The sequence below is a fragment of the Monodon monoceros genome, unplaced genomic scaffold (assembly GCF_005190385.1).
Source record: "Monodon monoceros isolate NGI ecotype Baffin Bay Population unplaced genomic scaffold, NGI_Narwhal_1 Super_Scaffold_6, whole genome shotgun sequence".
NCBI classification, from domain to species: Eukaryota; Metazoa; Chordata; class Mammalia; order Artiodactyla; family Monodontidae; genus Monodon; species Monodon monoceros.
In genome coordinates this window covers 37084130-37105899 of record NW_021703783.1, presented here as the reverse complement: position 1 = coordinate 37105899, position 21770 = coordinate 37084130, and the positions used below count along the sequence as shown (strand labels likewise).

The 21770-nt window shown below is 39.8% G+C and overlaps 1 protein-coding gene and 3 non-coding genes across 6 annotated transcripts; all 4 read left to right on the top strand.

Annotated features, from left to right (window-relative positions):
* Positions 1-538: 538 nt before the first annotated feature.
* KANSL2 (KAT8 regulatory NSL complex subunit 2) lies at positions 539-19956 on the top strand. 3 transcript variants are annotated; one of them, XM_029204469.1, is made up of 10 exons: positions 539-588; positions 1148-1406; positions 2204-2382; positions 2893-3007; positions 7575-7738; positions 7947-8113; positions 9438-9534; positions 13477-13730; positions 18450-18569; positions 19257-19956. In XM_029204469.1, exons 2-10 carry the CDS (start codon positions 1156-1158, stop codon positions 19386-19388), a joined length of 1479 nt encoding a protein of 492 aa, XP_029060302.1. In that variant the 5' UTR covers positions 539-588; positions 1148-1155; the 3' UTR covers positions 19389-19956. The 3 variants fall into 3 exon arrangements, with proteins under 3 accessions (XP_029060302.1, XP_029060304.1, XP_029060303.1); XM_029204470.1 differs by lacking the exon at positions 539-588 and adding an exon at positions 695-791 and having other exon boundaries at positions 19257-19953; XM_029204471.1 differs by lacking the exons at positions 18450-18569; positions 19257-19956 and having other exon boundaries at positions 544-588; positions 13477-13865.
* Positions 9625-9761, top strand: LOC114886260. The gene has a single exon (XR_003791268.1). It is a non-coding gene; the product is annotated as a small nucleolar RNA SNORA2/SNORA34 family (small nucleolar RNA).
* On the top strand, positions 17158-17289 carry LOC114886262. The gene has a single exon (XR_003791270.1). It is a non-coding gene; the product is annotated as a small nucleolar RNA SNORA2/SNORA34 family (small nucleolar RNA).
* LOC114886261 lies at positions 18900-19036 on the top strand. The gene has a single exon (XR_003791269.1). It is a non-coding gene; the product is annotated as a small nucleolar RNA SNORA2/SNORA34 family (small nucleolar RNA).
* Positions 19957-21770: the final 1814 nt, after the last annotated feature.

Genomic DNA, 21770 nt, shown 5'->3' with positions numbered 1-21770 from the left:
CTAATTACTAGATATGGGCTCATTCTGTTCCTCTATTATCTGTAAAATGGAGATTATAGCTTCTTCCTCTTAGGATTGTTCTGAAAATTAAATGTTTATATATGTAATTTCCCAGACTTAATAAACATTCAAAAAATGTTTCCATCAGTGAACTGTTCACAAAACTAAAGCCTTTTCCTGTAAACACTGAGAGTCAAATGTACAGTGATCCTTTGGCCTCTATATGTCGATTTTGTACCTACTGTTTAGGGGTGGTGAGGTAGCCGCGGCCTAGGACCACAGACAGAGAGGCCAAATGCGGCCTTAACACCAGCGATGATGGGAGATGGAAAGTCATCGTTTTCAGCGAGCGCGTTCCATAGCCCGCGCTCCCTCCGCCTCACTCTGGAGCTGAGTTACCGACAGACAGCTCTTCTAGCCACCCAGCCGCGCCTTTTCTCAGCGCCCCGCCCTCCCAGGCTTGATAGGTAGCCAATGGTGACACAGAGTTGTAGGCGCAGTAGCCAATCAGCGGTTGGGAGCCCGGAAAGGACTGGTTAGAAGCGACTGGCGCTGCCAGACCGTAAGCAGCGCGGCGTGGCTGCAAAGGTAAGATGGCGGGGGCGCTTGCTCTTCGCATTTGCAGTTAAGCTGCTGCTTGCCCCGTCTGTCCGTTCCGAGCTGCTACTCTGCCTCAAGTCAGCGTCAGAGTCAGTCTCCTCGAGGCTCCCAGAACCCAGATTCTCCGGTGCCCGGAGCTTTAGGACAAAATGGCGCTTGCGCGGGCCGCCGAGGATGGGCAGGGCCCAGCCGTGAGCTCTGAGGCGGGCCGGGACAAAGGCGGCGTGCGCGGAGGCGGGGGTGGCGGGTGGCCCTGCGGGTTTGCCGCGCCGCGTGGGGCCGGCGCCGGCGCTTCGCCCTCGTGCCGCGGCTGTGCGAGCCCTTGAGAAGCTTTCAGCCTGGCGGTGGTCGGGGTGGGGGGCGGGCTTGGACTGGGAAGTTGAGGTGAGGCAAATTCACTAACGCCTGGGGGGACGTGGGCGGAGGGGATTTAAGGAGCGTGACTTCCGCTTGTCTTTTAGAAGCCATGCGCAGTCTGCCCAGATATCGTGGAGCAGGAATTTTCGGGAAGGGTAAGGGCTTTTTGATCTTTTGTGTGACCCTGCAGGTTTTGGTATGAACAGGATTCGGATCCACGTCTTGCCGACCAGTCGGGGGAGGATCACCCCAGTGCCCAGGTCTCAGGAGCCCCTATCTTGTTCGTTTACTCATCGCCCATGCTCGCAACCTCGTCTGGAGGGGCAGGAGTTTTGCATTAAGCATATACTTGAAGACAAGAATGCCCCTTTCAAGCAGTGTAGTTATATATCTACGAAGAATGGAAAAAGATGTCCCAGTGCTGCCCCAAAGCCTGAGAAGAAAGATGGGTATATATGTATAGATATCTGTCGTTTGTACTTTCAGTTTTTAAGTGAGAGGAGGATGTGGCATGATGTGGGTTGGGAATAGCTGCCTAGTTTTTTATGTCACGTGCTTGTAAAATTGAGGTTATGGGTATATCCTTCGAAAATTTTAAAAAATGTTGAAAACTGTAAGGAGACAACTCCCAGTTGGGTCACTTTGTTATCTCTTTGGATCTTTTCCCTTATCTGTAAAATAAGGATTATTCTTAACCCTAGGTTCCACGACTCTTGGCTGTCCTTGAACCTTAGGTAATAATGCAAAATTGTATTAATATTTATGTATTTTTCTGGGAAAAACTTAATAGCTTTCATCATTTAAGCAAAAGTATCTATGCAGAAACATAACTTGACTAGATAATTCTGCATATATCATTTGGTTTTAAAATTGTGTCCTACATCTTATTACCTACAGTGGATTGATACTGAAGTAAAATGTTGTCTTCCAGAACCAATTTTGAAAGATGAAAGTGAATCTCTTTGATTTGTTGTGAAATGATGTCAGCATTTTTAGAGATGGAATGTTTTGTTTGATGGATAGAGCACTACTAGGTTATGCTACCTGCATTTCCCATTAGTAATACCAAATGAGTTGACCTTGGGCCAGTTACATTATTTAGCTTTACTGGCATTTTTAATTTATAAATGAAGATAATAGTCATTTTAATTTCCTGAAAATGATCTAAAGATCAGTGTCTGTGAAAATAGTTGAACTCTTTTAAGAGAGAACCAGAGTATAAAATGTTAATATTTTGTCTCCTTAGGGTGTCCTTCTGTGCTGAACATGCCCGTAGGAATGCCCTTGCACTTCATGCTCAAGTGAAGAAGACCAATACAGGGCCTGTGGGTGAAACACTCTTATGCCAGCTGAGCTCATATGCCAAGTCAGAGCTGGGTTCTCAGACTCCAGAAAGTAGCCGCAGTGAAGCCAGCCGAATTCTGGGTAAGGGTCTTCTCTCCCAGAATGAAAAAGGAGGAAAAAAGTTAACAAAGAACTTAATTTGGTTTAGCACAGTGCCTTGAACATATGTGGCACTTGATAGTACAATATTATTGTTAATTCGTAGGCAATTTGGTGAGAATTCAGGATTGCCATGTTGTTCACCATTCTTTTTGGTTTTAAGTAGTGGGTGCTTAGGTTTACTACCCTGAGTTTGACTCTTTCCTTCAATGCTGCTTTTATACTTACCATCTTTGCTAGGTAAGGTAATTTCAGGAAACAGAATAATTTTGAGTTGGCCTTTCTGTCCCTTTGAGGGCATGGTTAACTCATTTGTGTTATAAGTACTCATACTTGGGATGTATTTTCTTAAGCCGTTTTTGTTTGTCAGTGCCTCTGTACTAAGCTTTTTTAATTTTAAGATTTGGGTTGATGTGTTAAGTAATCTAGTTTTGTGTGGTGGAGTTACAGAGGTGGGAAGTCTTAATGGCTGCTCTCCCTTCCTTGCCTCAGATGAAGACAGCTGGAGTGATGGGGAGCAGGAACCCATTACTGTGGATCAGACATGGAGAGGTGACCCTGACAGTGAAGCTGATAGCATAGACAGTGATCAAGAAGATCCCCTAAAGTAAGTTGTAACTCCACATAGGGCTTTTAAATATTTTAGTAGTTAGTATGTGGAATGTAGTACTGCATGCTGTTTAGTAGATTAATAACCTAGGAGGGTTGAAGATAGCTGTTTGTGAGCAGTAATAAATAGCTTCTGCATATTAAAGTGTCATTGTTCATCACCATCTTGCTTCAGGGTAGGATTTGATTCTTTTTTTAGAAGTCTTGTAATTTGGGAAAATTTTGGGACATCAGATTCTACACATGAGAAAGTGTAGGGGAGAAAATAGATTTCTTGGACATAGGAGTGGGAGGTGGGTGGAGATCAGTTAAGAGAAGAGAAAATTGATGTGAATTGGTTCTTGGCTTAAACCTCAGGAGTAATAAAGTGATTATATTTGAATAACTACTTTTTTTTGCAAAGCTCTGTCTGATTAATTTATTTGTTTAAGAAAAATTAAAAGGTGTTCAGGAGCTTCCTTTGGTTTCATGCCTAAGAAAGAGAAACTGATTTAGAAACCCAGAAGTGAGTAATCAACCTAATTATATCTTACTAAGGTTCTGCTCGTTACTTAACCCATGTTCGCTTTGGAGTTGTAGACATATTGCCACTCAGAAGTCTCATGTTTCTATGTCTCATGGTTTGGGTTGAGTTTTTGTTTTCTTTCTGATTTCTGTCTCATGACACTTCTCACTGACAGTTCAGGTGGAAGAACTCTGAATAGTGGGAGGGGTAATGAATTTCTAGATTGACTGTGTTTGACAAATTCTTAGAATAGCATTTTCTTCATTCCTTGGATTCTGAAGTTTATAAGAGGTCATTTACGATTACACTTTCTGAGTAGAATAATTTCATCTATTTAAGTAATCTCGATGTAGTAAGCTATTCAGGAAGTACTTGTTTGGAGAGTCCATCTAAGTAGTTTGAGAAGGAATGTTTGTTTCAGGGTTCTTTTACAGTAGAAGCTTTATACCAAGCAACATATATGTTGTTTTTTTCCCCCCCCTCCTCCATTGTGCTTCTAGAAATGCCAAACTTGCTTCTTTGAGGAGGTGTACACACTGTAGGGTCACAGAGTGACTGTCTTTTGGTGTGAAACGCTCAGTTTTGAAGGTCCAGAAACTCGATTTTGTCAGTAGTAATCTAGAGTGGATCAGTCTCTAGCGGACACATTCATTCTAATCTGACTTAACAAGAGATTGCTATATAAACCGAAATACCAGTTAATTTTATGAGAAGTATAAATGTTAAGAGGACTAGGTACTTGATGTTAGTTTCCTTTAAAAGAAACATTCAAAGGGGAAAATAAAGCCCCAGATGTGCTCAACTATTAGATAACTAAATATAAGGCTTTCCTTAATTCTCCCAGTGATACTATTTAAAAAAATTTTTGACCAACTAAAATCCAGTTGTCCCTCATAATTTGAGGGGGATTGGTTCCAGGATCTGACCCGGGTACCAAAATGCAAGGATGCTCAAGTCCCATAGTTGGTCCTCCATACCTGGAGATACCCACCAGCGGGAGTAAATAGTACTATACGTATATGCATTTTTAGAGGTGTAAATAGAGTTGTTAATTGTCTGCTTACAATATTTAATTCATTAATGTGGTTACATATTATATTTAATATAAGTAATGAAATTCTTTTAATTAAGAATTTTCATCTTTGGTGCTAATTTTTATTTATTTATTTTTGGCTGCGTTGGGTCTTTGTTACTGCATGCGGGGCTTTCTGTACTTGCGTCAAGTGGGGGTTACTTTCGTTGTGGTGTGTGGGCTTCTCATTGCGGTGGTTTCTCTTATTGCGGCGCCTGGGCTCTAGGCACACAGGTTTCAGTAGTTGTGGCTGGCGGGCTCTAGAGCACAGGCCCAGTAGTTGTAGCGCATGGGCTTAATTGCTCCGTGGCATGTAGGATCTTCCCAGACTAGGGCTCGAACTCGTGTCCCCTGCATTGGCAGGTGGATTCTTAACCACGGTGCCACCAGGGAAATCCCGGTGCCAATGTTTTTGTCATCATTTTTGAATCATTAACAGTTTATAGCATATATCTTCACTTGCTTGTTTCAGAAAGGGTTCTTTTTGAATTGTTTATGATGATGTCATTAGAGATTTTATCCTAACTAGAGTTATTATTGGCATATTTTTTCCCCATTGTAGGTACATATATGTGATTTCTCTCAAAATAATCATTTACTTAATTGCTTTGTAAAAAGTAATCTTTAAAAGCTTGTTTCCAGGATCATCCAACACTGGTGAAATTTTAGCTTAAGAGTAATTGTTAAATCTTTCCCTATTTAAAAAGTAAGTTTTATCATGTGACCTCTACACACATCCAGAACTTGTTTTGGTAAAGGTCATTTCAGGTTACTGAGTCTTCATCATTGTTATCAAAATGAAGAAATTTGAGAGAATGCACTTTTAAGAAGAGGCACTATTTAATAGAATATAAGGTGACTCTCTTTTTTGAAGTTGAATTCTAATAATAAATCCTAGATTTATATTTGTGTATATCAGAGCAAGAAGAATTAGTACATGACTTTAATAACTAGCTGTGAATGTCTGGGACATCCATCTTTAAATAAATGATCCATTTTTCACATGAACTAGGCATTCATATTAGTTAGGGTGCTCATCCTCTCCCACCCCCGCCCCAAATGATTTGTAGTAAATTCTAATTGTAGTGGCTTCCCATTTATAAATTATAGTCCCCAGATCATTGGTTAAATTCTCTTCTGACAGGGTACAATGAAATTAATTTCATTTTAACAAACTTGGTACTAGGTTAAGGCCTTAGTATTTTAGGGGGTACAGACATATTAATGCAGACATGCCCCATTTTCCTGAATATGAATAACCTAGTCACCTTTTTTAGACCTGAGATATTTTTAAAACCTTTTCACACTTTCTGATAGTCTTAGATTTTGTCATTTCTGTAATTTTCTGGGTTTTTTTTTCACGTTTTGGTTCTTAATTTCTTTTCACTTATTTTTATCAGAGTACTTTGTAGTTGTAGTTCTCTTATACACAGGTAGTTTTGTCTCCTATTTATATTTAGGAAAAGTTTTTGGCAGAGATTACTTGCTTTCAGTCCTAAAGTTAATAATTTTATTCTGTGTATTTCAGTGATTTAAGAGTTAAATTTTAAAGAGCACATATTTTTGGATTCAAAATTAGTATGTAATTTGTGTGTATTGCCTTTTAAATAACAGAAATAATTTTTACTCAGTCAAAATATGAAAATAGCAAGTCAGGGTATACATCTAGCTTGTTCTTTCTGTTTATATAATGATCACATAAGGCAAATGGAACCAAAAATCTTTTAAATTTGCAGTTAATCCCTTAAACTTTGAGTTAAATCAGAGGCAGGAACCAGTCTTTAATTAAACTGACATTTAAACTGATTTGCTTATGCGACCTCATTAATCACTAGAATAAGTTTTTTTTTTTAAGTTCTGTTGATTCATATAGTTGGTGGCAAAACTTAATAAAGTTGGGCTTCCCTGGTGGCACAGTGGTTGGGAATCCACCTGCCAAGGCAGGGGACACGGGTTCAAGCCCTGGTCGGGGAATATCCCGCATGCCGCAGACCAGCTAAGCCTGTGAGCCACAACTATTGAAGCCCGTGCGCCTAGAGCCCGTGCTCCGCAACAAAGAGAGGCCACCGCGATGAGAAGCCCGTGCACTGCAACGAAGAGTGGCCCCCGCTCGCCACAACTAGAGAAAGCCCGCGCGCAACAAGGAAGACCCAACGCAGCCAAAAATAAATAATAAATAAATTTATTTAAAAAAAAAAAACTTAATAAAGTTGATGTGGATCTAGATCTTTGGCAAAGGGTTACTCCAGGGTACGATATTTTGAGAATATTGTCAAAATGAGCTGAGGACATTGACTAGCCATTGTGACCAGTGTTTTGAGGGCCTGTGTAAACTCCAAAATACAAGTGTATTTTTATTTTTTATTTCTATTTAATTTTAATTAATTAATTTATTTTTGGCCGTGTGGCTTGTGGGATCTTAGTTCCTGGACCAGGGGTTGAACCCGGGCCCTCAGCAGTGAGAGCACGGAGTCCTGACCACTGGACCGCCAGTGTATTTCCCTACGAGTATATTTTTAAATTAGAAGTCATAATTGTTTGTTATCTTTTGTGCTTTAATTAAAATGTATTGAGATACATGCTGCTAAATTAAACACTTTTAAGCTGTCCTGACTGTGATTTTTCTGTATTAAATTATTAAATGGAACAAGAATGTAGATTAATAAAAATTTTGAGTATTCTATATCTTTACTCCTATTTAAACATAATGCAAATAACTGGGGAAAATAATGAAACATTTCCCCTTTCCCATATTGTGATGTCATACATTAGTATCCATTCTTGGGAATTTTCTTTTTTGTTTTGTTTTTGAGTAACAACTTGAATGGTAAAATGCTGTGTGAAAACATTCCTGTTTAATAAGGTGATTGTCTCAGCACTGACTGTTGAATAGCAAATCTAAGTCTCACCTTCACTCCTTTTTCCTTCTAAGCTTGGGTTTTATTGTTGTGCTTTCTTATCCTTTTTGAATTGTCTCTTTTATTTTAGGCATGCTGGTGTCTACACAGCGGAAGAAGTGGCCCTGATTATGCGTGAGAAGCTTATTCGTTTGCAGTCTTTGTACATTGACCAGTTTAAACGACTTCAGCATCTACTCAAAGAGAAGAAGCGACGTTACTTACACAATCGCAAAGTGGAACATGAAGCTCTAGGCAAGTTTTATGCCAGTTCCGATAAGCTGTTGTGGGTTCAACATGTGAATTTCGTAGTAGTTAGACTTCTGTCTTGTTACTGGACTGGAGAAGGATGTGCTTTTGAAACTTGTATGGGCAGATTTCTCTGTTTTCTTCTTGTTAGTTTGGGGACGCATCCTTGATTGGTTGCTTGGCAGATAACATCTTGACTGTTGTGATGTTCTAGGTAGTAGTCTCCTGACTGGCCCAGAGGGACTTCTTGCCAAAGAACGAGAGAACTTAAAGCGTCTAAAATGTCTTCGGCGGTATCGTCAGCGCTATGGAGTGGAAGCCTTACTACATAGGCAGCTGAAGGAGCGCAGAATGCTGGCCACAGATGGTGCCGCCCAACAGGTAATTTTTGTATATACCTCTAAGGTGTTACATTTGTTTTATTTACAGAGTTAGGGTAATTGTCAAAACACTGTTGTACAGTCTTGGTTCTGAAATCTAACTTACTGGACGTGGGGTATATTGAAAAGAGCACTTATCTGGAAGTGCAGAGACATGGGTTTTGGTTCCCTTCTGATCAGTTCTGTGCCTGCACTGATAACTGAACTCTGTTTTCATCTGCATATTGAAGGGTTGCCATAGATTTCTAAGTTATTTGGTTCAGAAATTCTTCAGAAACAGGCACAGAATGCCTAATAGATTGGGACTCTTATTTTAGAAGGCAGGAAGATAGGAGCAGTGAAGGTCAGGAAGTAGGGTTGACAAGCAGAATTAAGCGATTATTCTTAAATTTGTTCCTCAAGCCCCTGGGTCTCTGCATCAGTAAGAGTAAGTCCATTTTTGGGCTTCTCTGGTGGCATAGTGGTTGAGAATCTGCCTGCCAATGCAGGGGACACAGGTTCGAAACCTGGTCCCGGAAGATCCCACATGCTGTGGAGCAACCAAGCCTGTGTGCCTCAACTACTGAGCCTGCACTCTAGAGCCCTTGAGACACTACTACTGAGCCCGTGCACCACAACTACTGCAGCCCGCGAGCCTAGAGCCCGTACTCCGCAACAAGAGGAGCCACTGCAATGAGAAGCCCGCACACTGCAACAAAGAATAGCCCACTCTCGATGCAACTAGAGAAAGCCAGCAACATAGACCAGATGCAGCCAAAAATAAAATAAAATTAATAAACAAATTTTAAAAAAAGAAAGAGAATTCCATTTTTTTTTTTTTTTTGCGGTACGTGGGCCTCTCACTGTTGTGGCCTCTCCCGTTGCGGAGCACAGGCTCCGGACGCGCAGACTCAGTGGCCATGGCTCACGGGCCCAGCCGCTCTGCGGCATGTGGGATCTTCCCAGACTGGGGCACGAACCCGTGTCCCCTGCATCTGCAGGCAGACTCTCAACCACTGCGCCACCAGGGAAGCCCTATCTTTTCTATTTTTTGAGGCTCCACGTAAGATTACGATTTAAAAAGGGTTCTGCTAAAAGACAAAATAGTTGGAAAACCATTAGGCTGTGTATCACACACTTTTGTAATTCGGAGGAATTGTATTTCGAATTATGGTTGATTCATTATTTGGACTTGAGGTTTACATTTTTTTTTTTCCTTTTGCATAGTATTGGTGAATAAATTTGTTAAATGTTCAAGTTTCTAGGCTTTAAGGATACAGTTTTCTTATATAAGTAAGTGTTTTCATAGATAATTTGTTTTGACTGACCTGTTTTCTCCATTTTAGGCCCATACCACTCGTTCCAGTCAGAGGTGCTTGGCCTTTGTGGATGATGTTCGTTGTTCCAATCAGTCTCTTCCAATGACCAGACACTGCCTTACCCGTATCTTTTTGCTCTGTTCAGTTTGCTAGCTAGACTGAAGGCTAGTGGGGATCTGTGATAGTTTAGTTAATTGAAGGTCTTTGTTTTCCTTTGGCCCTGAATCAAGGCCAGCAGTTTGCTGAAGCTGTTGGTTTCAAGCAGGAGCCTAAAGAAGTCTCTTTCTATGGTCTGTTGGCCATTTCAGAACTTTGGAAATGTAATGGTCAATTCATTAGAAAGAAACATCTCAGTCATTGGTGATAGATATGGGCTAATACTTACTTGTAGTTGATTAATATTGGGATTCCAAAATTTAGAGATCCCTGATTTATTAACTCATTCATTAGAATTATAATACTGTTAAATCCAATTACTACAAAAAAAATTGCTGAGGATCCAAAAACAGTCGGATGATTCTGAAATGTGATCTTTCTTTGAATATTATCCTTTTATGGTCAGGGCCCTGACTTGTGTATTTTAGACTTCATTCAAATAGGAAACTTACATTTACTACTGGGCTGTAAAATTTTTTGAGCTGTATATTGAATTGTGAAAGTGCATCTATATGGTGGACATTGATTGAGAAAGTTACTTTCACAGTAAATGCACTATTTAAATATGGTGATCTTCATTATATGAAAGGCATAAATCTTGCTGGATTTCATTTGCCTGGCAGGATATACAAATATTTGGAAAGTAAAATGTATTTTTTTAATAAGGGAAGGAAGACTTTCTTGCTCTTTTGAAAGGAAAACTGATTTTTTCTCTATTCTGCTTATTAAATATTTTACCAATTTATTAATTATTGTAACAAATGTCTGGTAAAGGATTACTGTCCTTAATATATAAAATTCTTGTGCAGAGTAATTAAAAACTAAAGATAAATGCTCAAAACATAATTGGGCAAAGGCTGTCTATGGACAGATTAAAAGTAGAAGTGGCTGATAGTTGAAAAGTATTTACCTTTACAATAAATAAGTGAAATAAGAAATAAAACAAGTTTTTTTAATCCATACTTTTTTTTTTTGGCTGTGCCGCATGGCTTGTGGGATCTTAGTTTCCGGACCAGGGGTTAAACTTGTGCCCTGGCAGTGAGAGCCCTGAGTCCTAACCACTGCACTGCCAGGGAATTCCCGAATCTATAAATTTGAGACTTATCTATGTATGAGATTTAATGAGAAAGTTTCAAAAGTTTGTGAGGGAATGGTGAAATGGGCCCTTCTAAACTCTGCCAGTGGGACTGTAAAGTGGCACAGGCTTTTAGAAAGCAGTTTGAGAATATTCATATTCTTTGATATGATAACGTCACCTCTGAGAATTTATTTTAAGACGATAATCAAATACAGACGATTATTGTTACACAGAATTCCTCCAACCGGAGAGAGCCTTAAAATTTTCAGAGATGGGGAATAGAGAGGAAAATTGTGACACAGCATAGTATGGAATATGTTCAGGAATTAAACATTATATTTAACAAAATTTATGAATGACATAGGAAAATGTTTGATAGTGACAAAAATAGAGTATGGAATTCGGTAGAGTATGTTTTAACTACATGGAACTAATACTAGGAGGGAATGTAACAGAAATGTGACTATTTTTGGATGGTGGGGTTATGAATGCCCTTTTTCCCTCTGCTTTGTACTTTTCAGGTTTTCTTCAGTGACCTTGAATTACTTTATAAGGCAAAAAACCCAGTTTATGGATATTGAGTATTTTAGACTTACAGCACTATACTCAAGATAGTTTATTAGAATATCAATATTTTAAAAAGCAAAGTTGAAAATGTATGTGAAAAGAGAAGGGAAGTATTATTTTTCTCTTTTATGCTCTTTTCCTTTCCACTCTGTAGTTGCCTAAGTCACTTACCCTTCCTTAAGTCCTTATCCCAGAGAAAGATGCGACTGCCATTGGTGACCTGTTAACTCTTTACTCTGGTCTAATGGAGACACCACTGGACTGAAAGTGAAGGACCCAGACTCTAGTTGTAGGTCGACCATTCCCTTCTTTGTCTGTTGTCCCTATCTGAAAGGAAAGGGGGTGGAGGAGGATGGGGGAGGGCTTTTCAACGATACTGTGATATTAAATAAATAAGAGACTTGTGAAAATCCTTCGAATTACATGAAAAAGGTTCCAATTGAAACAATTTAATGGATTCACATTTAAAATTTTAATAATTTAAATAAGATTGAGCTTCTTAAGCACATAGAGATTGCAAATCTGATTGTTCCCATCAGATTCATGTTTGTTCATTTGAGTGCTGATTTTCATTGAATAATTATTTGTTTACTTTGAGCTATGTACTGTTCCTTTAGAGTAGTGGTTCTCAGCCGGGCCCACTTTGTACCCCATTTGGCAGTGTGTGGAGACATTTTTGTTTTGTCTTAACTCTGATGGGGTGCTACTGACATCTAGTGGCCAGAGGCCAGGAATGCTGCTAATAAACATTCTACAGTGCACAGATAGATAGCCGTAATGCCAGTGGTGGCAATGCTATGAAATTCTACTTTAGAGTTTATGAAGTTCTAAGGAATGGATTGAACAAAATGGCTTTTCTTCAAGAGGGTTTATTAGGTTTAAAATCTACAATGTACATTAGATTTTTTAACTTCAAAAAATTACCTTAAAATTTGGGGGATAAAAATTACCCATTCTTCCATAATCTTGGGTACAGTTTACAGAAAATTTTGCTTTCTGGTTTAAAAAATAGGCCCAAGTTTGAAATAATAGTTGTCTATTAATCTAGGGAAAATAACCATGTAGTTAGGATTTCAGGAAATGATAAAACTTGAGTAAAATATTCTGTAGAGTGACTCGAATCAGAATTTTGTTATCTAATCATGATTTCAATGTTGATTCATCCCACAGAACTTCTTTGCCAACTTGGAAATATAGCCTTTTTCTGCTTCTACCCTTAAGAGAAGTTGTTAGGGCTCCTGGAGCATTCCTGGAGTACTTCTTTCCATGCACCATAAGCAGTTATTTTCTTCTTCCCTTTCTTTTTTTAAAATTTTTTTTTTTTTTTTTGGCTGCATTGGGTCTTTGTTGCTGTGCGCGGGCGTTCTCTGGTTGCGGCGAGCGGGGGCTACTCTTCCTTGCGGTGCGGTGGCTTCTCTTGTTGCAAAGCATGGGCTCTAGGCACGCGGGCTCCAGTAGTTGTGGCACGTGAGCTCTAGAGCGCAGGCTCAGTAGTTGTGGTGCACGAGCTTAGTTGCTCTGCGGCACGTGGGATCTTCCCGGGTCAGGGCTTGAATCCGTGTCCCCTGCATTGGCAGGCGGATTCTTAGCCACTGCGCCACCAGGGAAGTGCTCTTCTTCCCTTTGTTTTTGGGATCATAACAGGACTCCAGTGATACCACCCCCCTGAAAAAGGGTGTGTGTGTGGAAATTTAATTTTATTTCCTGTCAGGGTAGGATACCTAGTTACTATTACTGGAGCTTCTATTTTCCCCAACACCCTGCTTCTTTAAACAAACGTATCATGTAACCATTTTGGAAACAAGGTTCAAAAAGTTTTGAGGAAGTTTTTGCTCCTCTGCTTAGCAGCAGAAACAACATTGTATCTCTTGACTCTTGGAAGGGGTTGCTAGGGGCCTCTGCAAGCTATTTGCATTTACCATGACATGTTTCTTCTGAATAGGTACAGATTTCTAGGATTGTTAACTGCTGTTTGCTTAGCACTATGTTTTGAAATGTTTTGCATTTGACCCTCATAGGGAGAACAAGATTAGTGTCTCTACTTTAAATGGAGGTTGGGGACTAGTTTTACATTACTGGTAGAGCTAGAGTTATGCTAGTAAATGACAATTTGAGAAGTAACTTTAAAAATTGCTACCTGCATTTGGTTCTGTATCAGATGTAACCAAATATCATGTGTTGTCCAGACCTTGAATTTTACATGGCAGACACCTTTTTTGTGCCTCCGATAGATCCATTTTATTTCCCTTGACCGTTTTTCTACAGATATTTGTCAGGACACGAATCAGGTTCTCTTCAAATGCTGCCAGGGGTCTGAAGAGGTACCCTGCAACAAACCAGTTCCTGTAAGCCTCTCTGAGGATCCCTGCTGCCCACTGCATTTCCAGTTGCCTCCTCAGATGTATAAGCCCGAGCAGGTACTGTCTGTGCCAGACGATCTGGAAGCCGGCCCCATGGATCTGTACTTGAGTGCTGCTGAGCTTCAGCCCACTGAGAGTTTACCTCTGGAGTTCAGTGATGTAAGTTAGAGAAGCTCTGCTCTGGTTGGCCCTTGAGGCAAGGCCTTATTTATTAATGGTGAGAATAGGTTAGTCTTTTGTGGTTTAAAAAAAAAGAAAAAAAAGAAAATAACTTTGATAAGTTTTTTGAAATGATAATGTGTATGGTTGTATTTGTATGTTAACATATTCATTTAGAGACAGTTTAAATTTACAGAAGTTTTTTTTCCTGAGGGAATGATAAGGGAAATTTTAAACTAAGGGAAATTGGAAAGTCAAGATTATGGTTGGATTTGTGTAGCTGGGAAATTCGGTGCCCATCCACAAGGTAAGTAATTCACTTGAATCTAAATAAAACAAATGAATTCTGATATCTACTTGACAATGTAAATTTGTGTTTTGGCCCTATAAGAGTTCTCATTTTCAGATTAATGTGTCCCCCCCTAAAAATGACTCTAAACTTAGCTCTGCATACTGTTTTTCATTTTTGATATGGTATTAAAGATTCTGTTGCGAATGGACCAGAACAACAGTGATCTCCCTAAATATTTACTTTTATAGCCTTCTAAGTGTGTACACTACTCTACCTTTTTCAGTCTGCTCCTTGATTGGTCCCAGCGCATAAACCCATCTCTGATTGCATTCGTTTCCTTAATTAGCACTACCCTACTATATCATTCACTTCAGGGATCAGTTGACATTCCATCTCTTTTTTGGCACTTTGCTTAATCTTTAGCCTTTTGGATAAAGGTCTTCATTATTTATTCTGAAGATAATTCTTCTGAATTTCATAATAAAGGTGTCTTGTATCAATATATAACTGTGACATATTTAAAGTGACAAATCTAAATGGAAAATTCAGTATAGGTTGCAAGATTGTTTGCCTAGGGGTAGAAGCAGGATTTGGGTGGCCTCGAGTGTTGCTCACTAAAGAAGATATATCAGGACAGGCTAATATCTGAAAAAGTGGCACTAAGAGTAAACTGATTCTAGGGAATTCCCTGGTGATCCAGTGCTTAGGACCCGGCACTTTCACTGCTGTGGCCTGGGTTCAGTCCCTGGTGGGGGAACTAAGATCCCACAAGCTGTGCAGAGTGGCCCCCAAAAAGAGTAAACTGATGCCAGTTAACTACGCCCCCTCCTTTTTTGGTTGTATACTGTTTGTAGGATTAGTGAACTTGATTTTTGTCACTTCATTTATAACAAACTTATAATTTTTGTTATAATCCTGATTATAATTGCTTTTTAAAAAGTTTCTTTCAAACAGATTCATAGAATATGAGAACCTTAGAGATTATATACTCCAGTGCTTCCCAGAGTTTTCCAATGAGATTATGTTGAAGAGAGTAAATGAATAGATAGCCCTAGATTGATACAGATTTTTGTCCACTTCCCTTCATTTTACATGTGAAGAAAACCCAAAGAGGTGCTATCTTTCCTTTTTTTTTTTTTAACTTAGTAACGAGCAGATTTATAGGGTCTAAAAAATAACCTAATCACTACATTGCCAAATTCCCTTCAAATATTAATGTACATATGTAGTAACTAGCACATGGGTTTTACATAGATGTACTAGGTTATTAACTTTTATTTCATCTGATTGTTAATTTCTAGAGCCATTGCTGTTTTGACCTTTTTGCTTTTCCCCTTTCACCTGTTTTTGCGTTAGTTTTAAATAGTGTTTTCTTAAACTTTTGATGATCTAGAGCTAAGAAAATATGACTGTTCCAGTATGTTTGAAGATTATGTTCTTGTTTGCTCTTTGGAGAATAGTAACACAAAATATTAGAGATTATAAGATGTGATCATAGCCTAAAAGTGACATTTAAGGAATCTTAATTTTTAAACATTTAAAAATATATTGTCAGATCTTTTAATATTTATTTTATGGTGTGAATTTTTTAAAGAATGTATGAGAAGTAAGTTTATTTTTGAGAATCTCATGGGTTTTTAAGATGGACCTTTGTTAGAGGTTTAAAAATGATAATCAGCTATTTGTACTTGATCATCTATTATGTTTGTATTAATGTACTTTAGATGAACCACACTGATCGTTGAAAAGTAGTTTTATTCTTAATCTTTGGAGGTAAAAATTCTCCAGAAAATGTTGAAACAGTTCTGTTTTAGAAAAGAGTTTTTGTCCTCCCATAAATTCTGGATATATTTAACTAGTCTTTTGCTGGGTAAAAATAATTTCTTAATTATATGAATTCCACCCAGCAATCTTACCTATGTTCTTTCTTAGATATCATTTCTGTTATACTTATTAATAATTTCTGGTAACTTGTGGGAGGACCAGGTATCAGATATTCATATGGGTAAAAGTTCAGCCTTTCATTCTGGATATTAACACTTGCCTGTTTTCTGTCCTTTGATCCGAGGATATTTGACAAATAAGAATTTAATACCTTAATCCTATTACTTTGAGCTTGCTCTCTTTTTGTGTTTGTTTTTTGAGCTCTGTTTTTGACATAGAACAAAATGGATGCTGTCTTTGTGTCCTGATTCATTCCTCTTAGGATGGGCATTTCTGCTGATCCTTTCTTCTTCTCTTATTTTAGGTTCCTGTTCCCAATTTTAATTCTTATAATATAAAGACAACACTGAATATGTGAGGAAAGCCTTTTCAGTATCTGTTTTGTTTGAAAAATTTCTGTACCACTGTTATCTTGAGACTTGGAAACCTTTTGCCACACTGCTTAAATGGGTTCTTTTAAATTTCAAGTTAATTATTTATACAGTTGACCCTTGAATAACACGGGCTTGAACTGTGCAGGTCCACTTATACACAGCTTTTTTTCCCAGTAAATTCTTACTACAGTCTACATGATCCACAGTTGGTTGAATCTGAGGGTATAGAACCATGGACAGAGAGGGCTGACTGAAGTTATACATGGATTTCTGACTGTGGGCATCGGTGCCCCTGACCACGGCGTTGTTCAAGGATCAAGTGCATAATAATTGTGCATACTGAAAGAATCGGAGAAAACAGTTCACAGTCTTACTTAACAGTGTGAGAACATGGTGGTTTCTGTGGATAGTACAGAAGTTTCTAACACATCTGACGTAGATGTTAGGTAGCCAGCTGTACCCTTTTCCTTATGTTTCTGCTTAAGTTGAGCAGCTTTGAGTCCAGCACGTCCTTTAATTGTGTTCTTTTCTTTACCTTAATTATCTTGAGGATGTGATTCTTGTTTTCGGTGATCAGCACAGCAAAGAAAGGGAAAGGATTTCAAACTCTTAGACTTATTTTAAAAGCACAGAACTTAGCTTTTCTCAAGAAGCTCAATTACTGGAAACATAGAGCCTCTATATAGTAGCTTGGACACAGGAGAGTACAAACCCTTGGGTAGTTTTCACTCTTGGGAAGCAGAGTTTAGCAGTAGATGCTTAGACAGCAGAGGGATGAAAGTCAGTTTGACATATTGTCTGAGCCTTTACAGTGCTTTAGACCCTGAATCAAGACCAGTAGTTTGCTGTAGCTATTGGTTTCACGCAGGAGCCAAGAGAAGTGTCTTCCTATGGTCTGTTGGCTTCAGCCCCTCTGCGGGAATGGCCAGTTCAGTTGGAAGAAACATAGTCTGTAGAATACAATGTTTTGTGCGTGTGTGTGTGTGTGTGTGTTTTATTATTTATTTGGCTGTGCCGGGTCTTAGTTGTGGCACTCGGGATCTTCCTCACTGCGTGTGGGATCTTAGTTGCGGCACACGGGATCTAGTTCCCTGACCAGGGATTGAACCCGGGTCCCCTGCATTGGGAGCGCAGAGTCTTAACCACTGGACCACCAGGGAAGTCCCCCTGTGTGTGGGTGTTTTAAAGAGCAATTGGATATGTTAGGTTTAAGAATCAGGGACTTTTCTCTGTGGGGATAGGGACTTAACTAAAATATTTCCTGGCCATTCGGAAGGACTTTGAGTTTTTCGTCTTCCTTCTTTCTTCCCCCATCCCCTTTCCTCTTTTGCTCCCTGGCTCGCTTTGTGGCCATTAGAATATTAATCAAGTGGTCTCATATCGTCCAATCTATTAAGTCAGTATTTCGTTTTAATTTGCATGTATGCTGATTGTCCATATTAGATTCATCACTGGTGAACTTAGATGTCGACTACAGTTAGTCTTAGAAGTATATGCCTTTTTTTTTTTTTTTTTTTGGTCACGTGGATCCTAGTTTCCCAACCAGGGATTGAACCTGTGCCCTTGGCAGTGAAAGTGCAGAGTCCTAACCACTGGACCACCAGGGAGTTCCAGTATATGCTTTTTAAAAATATTTCTTTTTGTGGTAAGATACTTGTAAGATTTACCATTTTAAAGTGTACAGTTCAGTGGTATGAAGTACATTCAAAACATTGTGCAACCATCACCACTATCAATTTCCAGGGCTTTTCAGTCAGTGCAGACAGAGACTGTACTCGTTAAACTGTAACTCCCACTCCCCCCCATCTCCAGCCCCTGGTAGCTCCTGTTCTACCTTTGCCTCTGAATTTTTCTGTTCAAAAAAGATATGCTTTTTAAAGCTACTATAGTGGCCTGTGCTTTATATTTGGCAGCAAGGAAAAAATTCTCAGTGCTTTTCAGTCTTATGCCATTTGTTGCACGCTCTGGGGAACTCGTTATTTGTTTTAAAGGTAGGCAAGGGGTGAGGGAAGTAAGGGAGAATTCTTCGAGGTTTGCTGAAAAATGCCAACTTTAGCTTATTGGTCCCCTTGATATTGCTAATAGGCTTTTTTCTCTTTCTTTTCCTAGGACTTGGATGTTGTGGGTGACGGTATGCAGTGCCCTCCTTCACCCTTGCTTTTTGATCCTTCACTAACCCTTGAAGATCATCCTGTAAAAGAAATTGCTGAAGGCCCAGTGGATATTTTGGCAAGTGAAGAATACCTCCAGCCAGGCAGAGGGTCCCCTGCTGGCTGTGGCCAGCATGTACTCCTGGGGGTCGGGGTTGTCATCACTAGCTGTGCAGGTGCTCCAGATGGCAGTTCTCCAGATGGGCCTTAGAGAGAACACTTACTAGCTCCTGGTCCCCGTATCTGGGAGAGCAGGACAAGTTTATTTAGTTAACTAGAAAAGGTTGAGACAAGGAGTGTAAGAAGCTTGTTGCTTTAAGGGAGAGTTCAGCCCTGGAATTGTTTTCATCAGAGTTAAGCACAAGCAGCATGATTTGGCTTCTTTCTTTGAGCTTTGGGTGGGACACTCATGGCTCTGACTGAAGACCTGCAGTTATACTACAGCTGTTGGTTTCAAACAGAGGCCCAGAGGACTGTCTTCCTGTGATCTGTTGGCTGTTCTGGAAACTCAGCAGAGAATGGCTATTTCATTTGGAAGAAACAACCCACAGCTCTCCTTTCCATTGGGAGGGCCTCAGGAATGCTACAAGTAATGACTTCTGACTCCGAGGGCCAGGGATAGTTAAGTATGGGGAAGAGCAACCGCATAGAGTTATATCTGCTGTCTTGTTCTTGTTGCTACTATACATGGGCATTATATAAGTCAGATTCATGCTTCAGACCACAGTTAATGAGTTTGTAACCAAAGTGACTTTTCTTTTAACAGGGCCAGATGCAGATGGCTGGAGATGGGTGCAGATCACAGGGATCCCGAAATTCTGAGAAAGCCTCTGCACCATTGCCTCAGAGTGGAGTGGCTACTGCAAACGGAAAGCCAGAACCCGCTTCTGTCAGTTGATAGTTTGCTTTGGGAACCAGTTGACTTTGGAGGATTTGTATTCCCCATTTAAACAAGCATTTCTGACCGTCTCTCACTAAAGGACAACCTGGACTACCTTGTTTTTCTTCTGGGTTACTGAGTGCTATAGTCAAACCACATGCTGGGGGAAGGGACCAATAGTGTCTAAAAATTGTGGATGTCTTCCCACTCTGGGCAGGGAAGAGGGGTGATTCCCATCAGAGCTGCTGAGCTTGAGAGTATTTTGGGACCGTGCCTAAGGGGGGAGAGAGCTTTGTAATGCTGTTTCCCAAGTCTAGGGATGTTGATGGACCCAATGGCTGTTTATCTCTGTCTAGCAGCCTGTTTTAGCCTTTCCTCACTTTTCACCTAATTGGGTAATCTGAAGCCCCTCCCCTCAGTGAACTCTGACCTATAGCCTCTGAGAAAATAGCCCACAGGACTGGGCCCTCCTTAACCATCCATCTTGCTTCTAACCTATGTAAATTTCTGTAGTGGCTATCTTATGTAAGATACAATAAAAAATTATCGTACATAGTTTCTATTAAATGTTAAAATGTTATGAAAACAATCACTTGAATGCATGTTTTGTTTGTGTTTGAGAGAGAGTGTGTCTGTGTGTATTTTGGGTTTTTAGGGAGCTGCCTCTGATGGAAAAGGGAAAACAAGGACACATACACTTCCATCCCAAGAAGTAAAGACATTTTCAGTAATTAATTTGCTTTTGGTTTTGGTTGGGAGGATAAGTTAAAAACCATGTAAGAAGTAAATGGAAAGGGTGGGACTTCCTTATTAAAGCCTACCTACCCAGAGTTACGTTATTTCTGCAAATATCTCCCAAATGTCTTCTTTTTACCCTCTGTGCCGCACCCCTCCTCCCACTCCCATTTCTTTCTCACAATTAATGCCTGATTGTTGCAAAATTCTCTAAGGCTAGGAATGTGTGTGTATGTGTGTGTGTATATATATATATATATATATATAAATATATATAAAACTTTTAGAGAAATTGGGCCTGATGCTGGATCACAGACATAAACTGTCAAGATTATTTTGATGATGAATCTAAGGGTAGGGTTAAAACAGACGTTCAGGTAGGGTTAATTTACCTATGCTAGAAGTTGTCTGTTACTATAATGCAATATGACAAGAGGCCAAAAGATTACCTTTTATAAGAACTGAACTGAGGAACAGAGAAGGGTTGTACAGTTAACACCATCACCACCATCACCTTGGCTTTAGTTTAAATATTTACTTCCAGGGAATGGTCAGGAAATGACTCAGAAGACCCATCAGGTGAATCCTGAGATCACCTGTAATAGGGCTTGCAGTATACTTTTGTTCAATTTGTTGTTTCCACTGCTTTCTTGTCTGGTACTTTTTACCCTGTATACACAAAGACAGACATTACTTCTTAAGCAGCTTGAACATACCTGCTTCTGCAACAGGATTAGAGATTAAAACATCCTCTTCCCATTGTTTTATTTTTTTTCTTCCCATTGTTTATTTGTTTATTTTTGGCCACTCTGTGTGGCATGCAGGATCTTAGTTCCCCGACCAGGGATCAAACCCGTGCCACCTGCAGTGGAAGCGTGGAGTCCGAACCGCTGGACTGCCAGGGAAGTCCCATCTTCCCATTGTTTTAAAAAGTAACCTGCAAACCACTAGCATCCACGTCACCCAGTGTGATTGTTTTGTAAACTCCAGTTTCTCTGGAGTTCAACTCTTATTAAGTCCCCAGCATGCTCCTCAGCTGAGTCTGCTCTTATGCTGCAGGTGATAAGGGCCCCCTTTTAAGGAACCCCTCTGGCTCTCTCACCCTTCAGCTATCTTTAAAAATTAACGGTACATTACATCCCCAGAATGTATTAATCTTATAACCGGAAGTTTGTACCTTTTGACTACCTTCACCCATTCCCCCTATCCCCACCCCTCCATCCCCCTTCACCTCTGGCAACCACAAATCTGCTTTCTGTTTCTATGAGTTTGGGTTTTTTTTAGATTCCACATTTAAGTGAGATAATAAGGTATTTATTTTTCTCTGTCCCACTTATTTCACTTGGTGTAATGCCCTCAAGGTCCATTGTTGCAAATGGCAAGATTTCCTTCTTACAGGAAGCTTTGTAAACAGTATGTGGCTGGGATAAAGATAGGTTGATGCCTTCAGAATCCAGCAACCAGGGATAGTATAATGGGCAAGAGGTCATAGTTTCAATCTTCTTTGAATCTAGCTTCCTCTAAGTGGAGACAGTATTTTCTGGATTCCCTGTTCTTTTATTTTCCTAACACTTTGGGGTCCCCAACTGGCTCGGCTACCCAAATCCTACAACCTGCAATGATTGGCCACCCTGGTTGTAACCCCAGGTCATCAAGACTGTCGCT